Source organism: Rhynchophorus ferrugineus, unplaced genomic scaffold (genome assembly GCF_030347505.1).
Source record: "Rhynchophorus ferrugineus isolate W39M unplaced genomic scaffold, kcgeb_rfMv2 rfM6, whole genome shotgun sequence".
Lineage (NCBI taxonomy): Eukaryota > Metazoa > Arthropoda > Insecta > Coleoptera > Curculionidae > Rhynchophorus > Rhynchophorus ferrugineus.
In genome coordinates this window covers 20,452,948-20,466,318 of record NW_027472585.1, presented here as the reverse complement: position 1 = coordinate 20,466,318, position 13,371 = coordinate 20,452,948, and the positions used below count along the sequence as shown (strand labels likewise).

Below are 13,371 nucleotides of genomic sequence, written 5' to 3'. Positions count from 1 at the left end.
GAGGTCTAATGGAACTTCCGGACATTGCCTTAAAAATAATTCAATTTTTAAAGGAGTAAAATAAAGTCAAGGAAGAAAAACGATTTGACTTTTTTGAAGATATTTCAAAATGATTCATTGAGACACTATTAGCAAGATAGTAACCAAAAAAGTGTAAAAACAACAAAAATTGTTGGAAAAAAGTAAAACTTACAACAGCATTTGATTAGGTTTTGTCGCTCATAGTATTTATTAATAATTAGTTGCAAATCCAAGTCCAAGGGTGACTTCGAGCTCGAGTTTGAAAATCAATTATTAAAGAACCTGGAGATACCATCAGTTATTATTATGGACAATTCACCACATCATAGCACACTGGCCGAAAAAATCCCAACAGAATCATCAAAAAAGGCTGTAATGGCTTTGGCTTTTAAAACATGAATTAAGTTTTGAAAAAACTATTCTAAAAACTGAACTATTTCAAATTATTACTAGGTAAATATAAATGATATGTCTCATTGCGTTTTCTTGCAATGTACCTTGTTATCAAAAAGCCCGAAAAAAAAGATATACAGTAGATCAGGTGGCTGAACAATATGGTCACATAGTATTACGACATATCATAATAGCAAAGTATTATTATAATAGATATGCTGGTCGAGAAGGATATTCTATCAAGAACTATTTGGATATGTGGAAGAAAGCATTGTCAACCATAACACCTTCGGTTTGGATGAACTCGATAAGACATACAGAGGAAGTAATTAATAATGATGATATTGATAAATGGTGGAATCGTGAACATATTTTTGACTGATTGGAAATTAGTAATGTAGTGATTGACTTGGAAAGTGACTCGGAAAGTGACAATGACTTAAGGAAGCCCTCAGAATATGAAATAATGCTGTGCAAGGCTGGAAATTCCTGAGACAGAGCGATGGAGTGGAAACAACTAAAGGTATGTACATAATTAATAGAGTATAACTGTAGAAAATGGATCTTAATTGTAGCTTTAAGTCCTACGATAATATATGCATTTAAACAAACTATATATGTTATAAGACATTTTTGTTTCATTATTTCATTTAAACTAGAATTTTGTTGTATGTCAATGACAAACTGAACTAAAACTCAGAGTTGATGCGGCAACATTGCGACGTTTTGATGTCACAAATTTATATGACGTATATACAAAAATAACTTTGTAGAGACTATATATTTTATTTCTTATTACTATGTAATACTACGACAATCATATGTCTCTATGACACACTATATTCTAATTGTTTTAAATTAAATATAGCTTTGTAAATGTTATATGCACATTTATGGCCAGCAAGTAGATATTAATTAATTACACTAATATTATAAATATAAATAATATTTGAAAAATCGCTTAATTAATACAATTGATTTGGAAAATGCTATTTTCTGGTTTATGCAAACTTATATACAAGATACGATTTTTTGTTTCATATTACGATGACTTATGGTTCCCCCACCTTAAGTCGTAATGATCATTATCTCTTCTGTTATATGCAAACGGTGAAATTATTTTAAACTTACATAGGCATGACAATTTAAAAATATTACCTTTACTATGTTTTTCAAGTAATTTGTTATTTTGTGATAATACAGTTAATTAATAACATTTTCTTACAATTTTATGATAAAAGTTAAGATAAAAAAGATTACTTTTAATATAATATTATATATATTATAAATAATATCGGTAATTATATCAGATTTGAGATTTATTGTGAAGCAAAGAATTAATATATGTATATCGAAAAGGGAAAAAGTATCTGCTGCAATGTCAACAAGTAATGGGTGATGGTGTAAAATATATGCACAAGCTGAGTAGTGATATATAATCAAAGTTTTTTTAGTAATGCGTCATGGATATTTGTGACATCGAAACATTGCAATGTTGCCGCATCAACTCTGAGATTTAGTTCAGTTTGGCCTTGACATACAAAAAAATTCTAATCTAAATAAAATAATTGAACAAAAATGTTATCAAATATAATTTATTTTAATATTATAGTATATCTAAAAACTACAGTTAATTATACAGCCATAATAATGTATAAGTAAGAGTTAAAACCTCTTATCACAATTGCTTTCAAGAAGTTTGCATACGTCTGACAGCTGGTCGCCGTCCGGTTGTCAGATGTACGGTAAATTATTTAAAATATTAGTTATAATTACTACAGGTTATAAACCGGCAACCATTATGTTAGCCCTGTGATTATTTTAATAAATTTTAAGTTGCTCCGTAATTCCATTAGCGAGGTAATTATTGATTATATTAAATAATATATACAATTTTATTGAAAATGTTTTTAGCGGGTTGCTAAATATTAGTGTGGGTACTTTGAATAAAATCGCTTACAAAATGAAGAATAAAACGTTAAATTCACCCAAGAAAACTCGTCTACATACAAAGTGGTTGTCGAATTTTGACCATCCAAATATACGAAATGTATAAGAACAGTAAGTACACAAGTCTGTCTGGAAAGTATACATAAAATAGTTAGCTTTTTCAGGGATGTAAGACATCCTTTCATGCACTCTTACAAGGCATAGTGTTTAAATGGTATAATGATAAACCTCGGAGAGGTTTAATGGAACTTCCAGACATTGCCTTAAAAGAATTCAGTTTCTAAAGGCATAAAATAAAATAAAGGAAAATAAACAATTTGAATTTGTGTATCTTGATGAAATTTGAAAATTTCAAAATGGATCATTTGCACTCTTGGTAGAACAGTAACAAAGAAAGTGTAAGGACAACAAAAATTGATGGAAAAAGGTAAGAGTTATAATAGCGTTCGATTAAGTTTTGTTGGTCTAGAAAGATATTTCATCATAAACTGTTTGGATATGTAGAAGGAAGCATTGTCAATCATAACACTTTCGGTTTGGATGAACTCGATAAGACATACCGAAGAAATAATTGAGAAATGAGGGAATCGTGAACATGTTTTAGACAGATTAGAAATAAAGAGTTTAGTGATTGAATTGGACAGTGATTCGGAAAGTGAAAGTGACTAAAGGAAACTATCAGTATATGTGATTATGCCGTGCAATGCTTGAAATTCCTGAGACATAGTGATGTGATTGATATGCTCTCTAATGAAAGTCAAGTAGATTTCTCAGATACACAATTGATAATTAGAGATTAGATATTAGATGTACTATAATGTTAAAATAAATTATATTTGACAACATTTTTATTCCATTATTTTATTTAGATTAGAATTTTCTTCTTTGTCAAAGCCAAACAGTACTAAAGCTCAGAGTTGATGCGACAACATTACAATGTTGCGACGTCACAAATATCCATGACGTATTACTAAAAATAAACTTTGAGTAGACTATATGACTTAAAGATAATAAATTATTTGCTGCAAGTTTAATTGTTGATAGTCGACTTATTTAAAACTTATTGAATTTGACTTATTTAGTTATGTTTTATAGAGTGAATTTTTTTGATAATTAGATGAAATATGACAAGCTTTTTAAAATGAAATGTCTTCTTATAGTTAAGAATAAATGTCAGTTTTAAAAGAATTTAAATTAAATGGGCATGTTTACTCTGTCATATTCATGTGGTCTAGAGATTCTATGGGTTTTAACATCTCATAACACACCACACCTCGCTAATACCGCCCTATATGTAGCAAATATTTCTGAAACAACTACAAACAAAAAAACTTTCTACAACACACTTTTTTCTTCTTAACACTTTTTAAAATAAAAAAATCCAGTAGAGTCCATAGATTAGGAATATTTTTTTCTTTCAATTGACCAGTAAATAGGTTCACTATTTATAAGCCATGCAAGCTTCATTCGTTCTGTTACTTATAGTAATTGCCTTCCCCTTCGGTCCTCTTGAGTTCCAGTCGCCATCACAATCACAAGTAAGCTTTCAAAATGTCGTTCATATAATACCTGTCTAAGGGAGCAGAATACTACAGATATTACCCTTTCAGTTTTATTGTCTCTGACCTTTATTGGGGTTTCCTGTTTTTTTTTTGTATAAAATTCCCCCAAGACATAATGTATGATATTGTTATAATTATAATGGCTATAATAGTAATAGTCACTCCGTAGCGAATACCTATAAACGGTTTGTTGTATGTAGGGTGAAATTTAAAAATGCAATATTCAATTTAGCTATAAACCAAGTTTCACAGATTAATGTTGTATCTGTTAGTTCAGCTTTGAGAAAGGTTCCTAATTGTTAATGTGTAAAACGTTTTAAGTTATTACTCGAAGGTTGTAAGTTATGTTATTACTCAAAGGTTGAAACTATTAATTTTTTAGAAAGGCTGCTGACTATTTGAATGATCACTATCTGCTAAGGCTTGTCAAGTATATTTTCCAATAACTGGGTGGTATTGTGTGTCGATTGCTTCTACATACAAAGTCTTATTTTTGTTGTTGTCTCTTGGTTGTATGGAGATGCTGCGTGTTTTTTTTTTGTCAGATAGTTTTGCAACCTGCCAATTTTCTTTTTACCACATGACATATTTAATTATTTTTCTGTATAACAATCATTGTAGTCGACGGGTATTTCTCTTAACAGTAATCTTTTTGCAGTTTGTGATAATCTGTTTCTTTCAACACTTGATTTAACTAAAGAGTTTATACCAATGATTTTTAGATCGAATATCTTGTACATTTCGCACTGCAAAATGCTATTCGTTTTTAATAAAGCTTCAAGTGTAAATTTCAGGTTTATTATATATTTCACATTAAATTTGTTTAATACTTTACTGCCATTATATTTTGACTCTAAATCCACATAAATATTAGTAGAAGGTTCTTTGATGATATTTCGATGTAGTATGACTACTGTCTAGATTTAACTTGGTATCTACTAACAAATGGAGATCGCGTAGTATGACTGTGTAGGATCTTTCACTCTTAACTGATACGTGACTGATGTATTATTGGAGATAAAGCTTTTTCTAATGCAATTAGCGGTTTGTGTTCTGATAACATGAACTGAATTGAGACTGGTCGTCATATATATTAAATTTTCAGCAATTTTATCCAATGCTTCAGTAGTTTTTCGTAAAGTTTGTTTTACCAAGTTGTCTAAGTTAGGTTTTATTGTTGTTTGAATTTCATTAATAACCAACATTTTTAATATAACATTAATGACCATCATTTTTAATATAACATTAATGACCATCATTAAGTTAAACAGTTAATTTACATGCTATTTATCTACATGCTATCCACATACTGCAAGGTGATACAAGAAGAATGAACATCTACTCAGATCCTTGATCGGCATGTTATCCCACTGATAACAGCGACAAAATTTTAAATAATTCACATCGATACTGTAAATACAATAAACACGATCATGAGACACACGACCACGCTTTTGTTACAATAAATTCATACGATAAATCTCATAATCAAAATCGACAATCGGAATACGACGGGACAGCGTCATCGTAAATTTTTAAACATATTTAATGGGCTTCAGCAGCAGATTTTTTCAAATCAAGCAAAAGAAGTACTTGAAAGACAATTTAAGCGCGTTCTATCATTAGCGCCTAAATGGCATTAATAATATTAAAAACAAATATCAAAACCATCGAAGTTAACAGTTCTTACGTTGATAAATTATTTAAAATTATAAATAGATATCGCTGATAAAAATACATGCAAACACCTAATATAAAAATGTATTACCATCAAGCCATAGCCGACGCTTGGGGGGACATCTACTTTTCAACCAACTGCTCTTGGTACCGCAAAAGCTCGAACATTACGGGTATCGTATAGTCTATTCAAAGTTTTTTTAGTAATGCATCATAGATATTTCTGACGTCGAAATATTGCAATGTTGCCGCATTAACTCTGAGTTTTAGTTCAGTTTGGCTTTGACATACAAAAAAATTCTAATCTAAATAAATTAATTGAGCAAAAATATTATGAAATATAATTTATTTTAACATTATAGTAAATCTAATACATATATTATCGGACTTAAAACTACAATTAAGACACAACTATAATAATTTGTAGATTAGATTTGCTTTATTTACATTTAACTCTTTTCGACACCATCCAGGAGGTAGACTTTCTAGGCGCGTTTTTTAAGTAGTAGTATCCCCCTGGAGGCTTAAACCACCTAATTAACAATTGTATATCTGACAAACGTGTTTTACTTTTATTCGAGAGTATATTTACTATTTTCGTTTAGTTCTTGTTTCCTTTAATGGTGTGTTTGTTTACTTGTCAAGTTATCTTAGTATCACTGTATAATGAATTTCTTCTTCTACTATCTGTGTACACCATTCTTCATAAAATTAATCAGTGAATTCTGTCTAATGCATTTACCATATCTACAAAACAGCTAGTATTCATTTTCTCCTCATGCGTTGTAACCTAATGCTCATGTTTAATTTTGAACAATTAAAATCATATCTGTGCACACAAATCTTTCACGCCCTACAATACCATTTTCTACAGTTAAATTCAATTAATTATGTGCATACCTTTAGTTGTTTCCACCCTGATCACTCTGTCTCAGGAATTTCTAGCATTGCACAGCACTATCACATATTCTGAAAGTTTCCTTCAGTCACTTTCACTTTCCCACTCCTTGTCCTATTCAATCACTAAACTGTTAATTTCTAATCTGTCTGAAACATGTTCACAATTCCACCATTTATCAATTACTTCCTTTGTATGTCTAACCGAATCCATCCAAACCCAAGGTGTTCTGTTTGACAATGCTTCCTTCCACATATCCAAACAGTTTTTGATAAAATATCCTTCTCGACCAGCAATATATTATTAATTGCAATTATTCTGCAATTAACTATTGATAAATATAATAATCAACAAAACCTAATTGAAATCTATTGTAACTTTTACCTTTTTCCATCAATTTGTGTTTTCTTTGCACTTTTTTTGTTACCGTCTTGCCAAAAGTGTCACAATGAACCATTTTGAAATATCCAAATTTCATCAAGATACGAAAATTCAAATGGTTTATCGTCCTTGGTATTTTATTATGCCTTCAAAAATTTAATTATTTTTAAGGTAATATCTGGAAGTTATATTAAACCTCTCTGAGGGTTATCTTTACACTATGCCCTGTAAGAGTGTATAAAAGGATGTCTTATATCCCTCAAAAAGCTGTATGTCCCCAATTCTTTTACGTATACTTTTCAGACAAACAATTTTCTCTAAATTAATTTTATTAAATTATGTTTATATCGATAAAGTAGTTTGTGTACTTACTGTTCTTATACATTTCGTATATCTAGTTTCGAATAGAGCCAATATCAAAATGTTCAAGTTTCGTTACTCTCTTTGTATGTAGACGGGTTTTCTTAGGTGAATCTAACTTATTACTCTTAATTTTTTGATTTGAGCGACGTTATTCACAGTACTCACAGTAATATTTAGCCCGGCAACAACACGCTAAAAACATTTTAACAGAATTAATTTGCCAGCATTGAAATATTTCGACGTCACAAATATCCATGGTGCACTACTAAAAAAACTTTGAATAGACTATATATACCAAATGCCGCCACCGCTAAAGATTGGTTGTACTATCGAATGGAAACGAAACTGTTTCATTCGTTTCAAACATCAGTTGTGGCTAGTTCGTTCAAATAAATTGAAAATAATATGCCTATAATGTGATTGTAAATAGCATATAGTCTATTCAGAGTACACAAAGTACAGTCTATACAAGACACCGCCAACTTCATCTTAATAAAGTCGAATTGTAGTTGAAAACATGGGGTATCAAAGCAACTGAGACAAAATCTACCCATGTTATATTCACCCTTTGCAGAAGGACTTGTCGCTCAGTAAAAATTAACAATTATGGACTCCCGCAACCAAACAACTTAAAATCTGGAATTCATTTTAATCGACGTTCAACGAAGAAAAAACACAAACAGCTTTAACTAAACAAAATGTATTGGCTGATAGCGCGTAAATCGAAATAATCTTTAGATAAAAAGGTTTCGCTATATAAGATAATATCAATGGTATAGGCCTATGTTATTGAACTGTAGGATACTACTAGCCAATCAAACATTGTTATCCTTCAGAGGTTCCAGAATAAAGTGTTTATACATCAGATCACATACTAATGCGATCTTCTACATATCAGTATAGTTGTATAACGGAAATCATATAATGATACTTATTATCCACGTATAGATTGTTGAAGTATTTTATATATTATCATATTTATCATATTATATAATGTTAAAAATTAGGAATTCAAACATTATTATGTTCAATAAAGGTTGGTTACTAATCAAGTCACAATGAGGGTCTGTATATACCGTAGATGAAAAAGTAGATAATTTGAGTGAGTGAGAAATAAGCTCTTATTAATTATTATATTTTATTTATTACAAAATTTATTATTATTATTACAAAATATTATATGTATGTATCTATCTTAAATGAAGCTAAAGTCAATAAAGGACATGTCAATAAGGTGAATATGTGGACCACCAAGTGCTTCTTCGCAAAACTGAAGTCACAATTGATCCGCGACATCTATATCGCTATTTTCATATGTACAAGTGGCAGTTTCGTTATTGCTTCCCATAATTGGTATACATGATGCTCTTCAATATTGTAAGGTCCCACCAGAAAAGCATCTCTATTGGAACCGCGTAAAATATTTTGAATGCCGTTTAGGTATAAAGTATACGGACGTATATCGATGCGCTGCAATTCCGGAATCCTCGAAGCCACCAGGCCGTAGGTGTAGACGTCCTCAAGATAAAAGAAAGGAGTGCTAGCAATATTATCGTGTAATTTGAAGATGGTGTCCATGGTGAAGAGAACGCCCCAACCGGAACAATAAGGGGGATAAATCTCGTACGGATATTCGTTATACGACACCGTGTACTTCCCGAATTTCTCGCTCTGATGTCTAACAACCTTTACATTTTTATGCTGCATACACAGGAGAAGATTCGTAACATTCTTCGGATCCAAGTCATATTTTAGGAAGAACATCAACTGAGGAGTGTTTACAAAAACGTCGTCGTCCACTTTCAACACATATTTGAACGACCAGTAACGAATCGCGTATTCCAAAGCCATCACCGTCTTCAAAGTCAAATTCCGATACATGTCTAGGAAATCACCCTGCACGACATCATGATAAAGCCGGTTCTCGGCCTCTATCTGATTTTGCAAATCACGATCTGTCGTCCGCCCGAATAGAAATAACACTTGAAAGTTGCCGTTCGAATTACCCCAGGTCTCTCGAATCGCTTTCCTTTTAAGTATATTGGCAGGCGCTGAGGAAACCAAGATCAACAGCATCTCGCCCGAATGGCCATTTAGTCGGTCCTTATGATCCTCGTTAATTAAAAATATGGTATATAACGAAAATACAAAAAGAGTTACAAATATTATTATTTTTACTCGTATACTATTCATTTAAACTGATCCGATTTATACTGGAAAAAACTATTCATTTAAAACGTATCGAATGCACAGTATCTCACAACCGCGTTTCGCAAGCTCTAGTGAAATTCAAGTACTGCCATATATCAAAGTCGGCATTATACTACTAAACCAGGATACTTTACCTACATATACAATCAATACGATATAGTAGTTTAAGATAATTATGAAATTACATCTAAAGAAGCGTATAGAGACATCTATGTTATCAGTGAAAAGCAAGCAATATCTTAATGCAGCTCCAGGAAGAAGAAAACTGCTCGATAATGATTAACGCTTACAACAGATGGCAGCAGCAGCGATATTGTTTATAGGAATGTTCGTCCGGTCGATCGGAATGTGTGGCTGTCGATACGATTGTTTGTCCGAACACTCACTAATATATTTGAAAGGAATTTGTACGAGAACTAAAAACACTGGTTGAATAAAACTTGTTTAACATTGAATGACACATGTGGTCGATGGGAGAAGTGACAGGATATTAGGTTAAGGTGAAGGAAGTACGGTAGCGCTGTGGAAGTGGTACTGTTACAAGGGGGTGGAGAAAAGAAAAAAGAGCCAGACGTTTTTTTTTCTTTTCTAGATTGACTAGCTAGAACCAAATGGTCTTCTGCGAATGGAATCTGCGGTCGAACTGGAGACCGAGGTATGAGACTTTCTGGAGCCAGGGGATGGGGACTTTATTGATTTGGAGGTACATGTACATGTGATAGGCACAAAATTCCTTCTTGCGGTGGAACAGAAGAGCCTTAGTTTTGCTCGGGTTAATCTGAAGCCCCCAGAATTTGTACCATGCTATCGCTTGGTTCAGTTGTACTTGGAGTCTATTGCGTATTGCGTGGGGACAGTAACCGGTTGTAAAGAAAGCGGTATCATCTGCATAAAATGGAAAGGAGAGCGAGACGTCGTCGCGATGGTCTTTTATAGCCTGGAACTGCATGGCACCAATCCACCGGCGTTGTCAACCTTTGAACTTGTAGGTGAATGCGTGGTGGCCTAAAGGATCGTGGCTGTCGCCACATGTTGCAGTAAGAAACTTTTAGACATAATTATATAAGAATAAGAGTTTTGATGTGAATTAATTTATTATTATTTCCTTATACGACTCTAGTATTCTGTTTTAATATAATTATTTTCAACTTGGACTTAGTAAAGTGTAGTAAATCTTAATTTTTGAAATTTGAATAAATATATAGTGAATTCAAAATTATTTTGTACATATGTAATTTAAATTTGTATTATCAAAACGTCACAATGTTGTCGCATCAACTCGAGTTTTGTTTTAGTTCAGTTGGGCTTTGATATACAACAAAGTTCTAATTTCAATAAAATAATTGAATAAAAATGTTATCAAATATATTTAATTTTAACGTTATAGTGCATCTATAATCTACATTAAATTATACAGCCACAATAGCTTATAGGTTACAACTTCTTATCACTATTGCTTTCAAGAATTTTGCATACGTCTGACAACCGGACGACTTTGATAGGCATGTTCGTTTACGCATTCGAGCTAATCTGACAGCGTTGTGTCAGTATTTAACTAAAATAAAATGAGAAGAACAATATTGTCTGATTCTGAAACGAATTTACAAATTGCCGCATGCAATACATTAAACATCTTGATGATGTATATATAAAAAAACTTTGAATAAACTATATATTTATGTTTTTATTTACCGACAAATAAATTATTCAAAATAAATTTGTCAACTTACATATTTGTTTTTTCTTTTTTCTTTTAAAATTAAATATGTTTACAAGAGGCATTGTATTTATTATACTATAGAAGAGGTATATTATACCAACAAATTTGCTTACATTTGAAATGAGTTTCAAGAAAAACTGGGTGAATTATAAAATATATATTATACTCTTTAAATATATGAATACAAATTTTACAAATTTATACCTCTGATCTGTTAGTGTAATGTTTTTATGTTATATAATATATAAGTAATACAAGTAATTACATATTGTTTTCTTCTCTAAATTATTTTAAAATGAGAGATTTATAAAAGATAATTCATATTACATATTTTATGTTATAGGAGTTCAAAATGTACCAACAATTTTGAAATTGAGTCTCAACAGAAATACTAGATTTATTTGTGAATTCAAGATAATTTATTTTATTTATGTTATGCTCCTCAAATATACGTATAATTTTCAACTACTGGCAAAGTTGCAAAGTTGAAACCTTATGCGCAGGGCGATAATCCAAAACTAGACTATTTAGTTTAGTTTACTCCTCACTCTCCAAACCACTCATGCCTCCATCAAGCTGCCCGCGTTGCAGCAACTATACACCAGGCACTGATAAAAGGTCGGAAAATCGGAGCTTTTCTCTCAGATCTTCTTAGATGTCTCCAAAGCTTTCGATCAAGTATGGCACCATGGTCTAATATTTAAAGCGAAACAGCTACGTCTACCGAATGACCTAATATCCCTAGTAGATTTATACTTGGACGCTGGGTCCTTTCAGGTGAGGATCGGTGACGCAATCTCCCCTCGTAAACAAATTTCCGCAGCAGTCGCGCAAGGTGCTCCACTAACCTCAGGACTCTTCAACCTTTATATGGCTGATTTACCGCTCTACAAACTTTCCCACACAGCATTTTACGCAGACGATACCGCTTTCTTGACAACCGGTTACTGCCCCGACGCTGTTCTCAGGCTATTCTGTTCTACCGCAAGAAGGAGTTCCGCGCCTATCGCCTCCAAATCGATAAAGTTCCTATCCTATCCTATTCAGCACGCCATTTGCAAAGGAAAGGGCGTGTACAGCCTACTATTTTCTTTCCTCTGCAGAAAAAACAAACTTCCAATACCACAGAAAGAGATGCCGTATAAAATACCAGTCCCTCCAATCTGCCTCAATGGAGCATTGGTGTGGTACAAGTATGTCTCGGAGAAGTCATTCCCTTCTTGTTATCAATTTTAATAATTGTGGATTTTATTGTTTATTCAATATAATGTTCCCACACCTCAAAATCTTCAAGCGTTAATGTTTCTTGTTCAATTTTAATGTCCTGGAATTAATTATAATAAATAGAATTTAGTATATAATTCATTACAGTTTTGCAAAATTTAAATAACAGTTCAATAACACATTAGACCATTAACATATTACAGATTAGAACTGTGTAAAAAAAAGGAATGGAATAAAAAACCGCATGGTACTCATCATCGCAAATTACCAACCGTGTATTAATGTGTGGGTGTATATATGGTGGCCTAATTACTCCTGAACCTGAACCAGAACTGTTAGCTAATATCACTCCGTTAATTGTCTTGAATTTTGTGTTATAAGAAAATATAAAGCACCCAAATAATTTTTTCAACTTTCCAAGATATTCTTGAAATACCTTAAATATTAACTTGATTTAATTGAGGTTGATATCCAATTGGATGGAATGTTTTAATTTTCCCAGTTTCATCTAATTTTTTCAATTATTTTTATATTATTCATTGCATTATGCGATTTAAAGACTGTTAAAATAATAAACAACTTAAATAGTATTGTGTTAATATTATTAACACACGTTTTGTATTTGATGTGGTGGTTAATTTTAATGAGTTTTTCTTTAAAATTAGCTATTTCTATTTATTTTTTCTCATTAATTCAAAGAGTACGGTCACTGAAAGCTTTTTAATAATGTTAGAATTAAAGAACTTAAAACAAATAAAAACATTCGCCATTTTGCTGTTTTTATAATTCCGGGATAAGACCATAGCGGCAAGACTACGAAAACCACGAAGTCCATATAACGAAACACGAAACCACGAAATGCATAGCTTTTGGAATTTTGCCGTCGCTATTTTGATGTCTTTTATATTCTAGAGATATCAATAAACATTCGAAAAAAATATTAAGTGTTTTTACTGAGCTTGAATACACCT

At 31.8% G+C, this 13,371-nt stretch overlaps 1 protein-coding gene and 1 long non-coding RNA gene across 2 annotated transcripts; both read right to left on the bottom strand.

Moving 5' to 3' along the window:
- Positions 1-5,932: 5,932 nt before the first annotated feature.
- Positions 5,933-7,265, bottom strand: LOC143198666 (uncharacterized). Its single transcript, XR_013006272.1, has 3 exons — positions 6,886-7,265; positions 6,504-6,819; positions 5,933-6,350 (listed from the first exon to the last, which is right to left on the bottom strand). It is a non-coding gene; the product is annotated as an uncharacterized LOC143198666 (long non-coding RNA).
- Positions 7,266-8,366: 1,101 nt separating this feature from the next.
- Positions 8,367-9,578, bottom strand: LOC143197843 (beta-1,3-galactosyltransferase 1). Its single transcript, XM_076406604.1, has one exon. The coding sequence runs from the start codon at positions 9,436-9,438 to the stop codon at positions 8,542-8,544; it is 897 nt and encodes a 298-aa protein (XP_076262719.1). The 5' UTR covers positions 9,439-9,578; the 3' UTR covers positions 8,367-8,541.
- Positions 9,579-13,371: the final 3,793 nt, after the last annotated feature.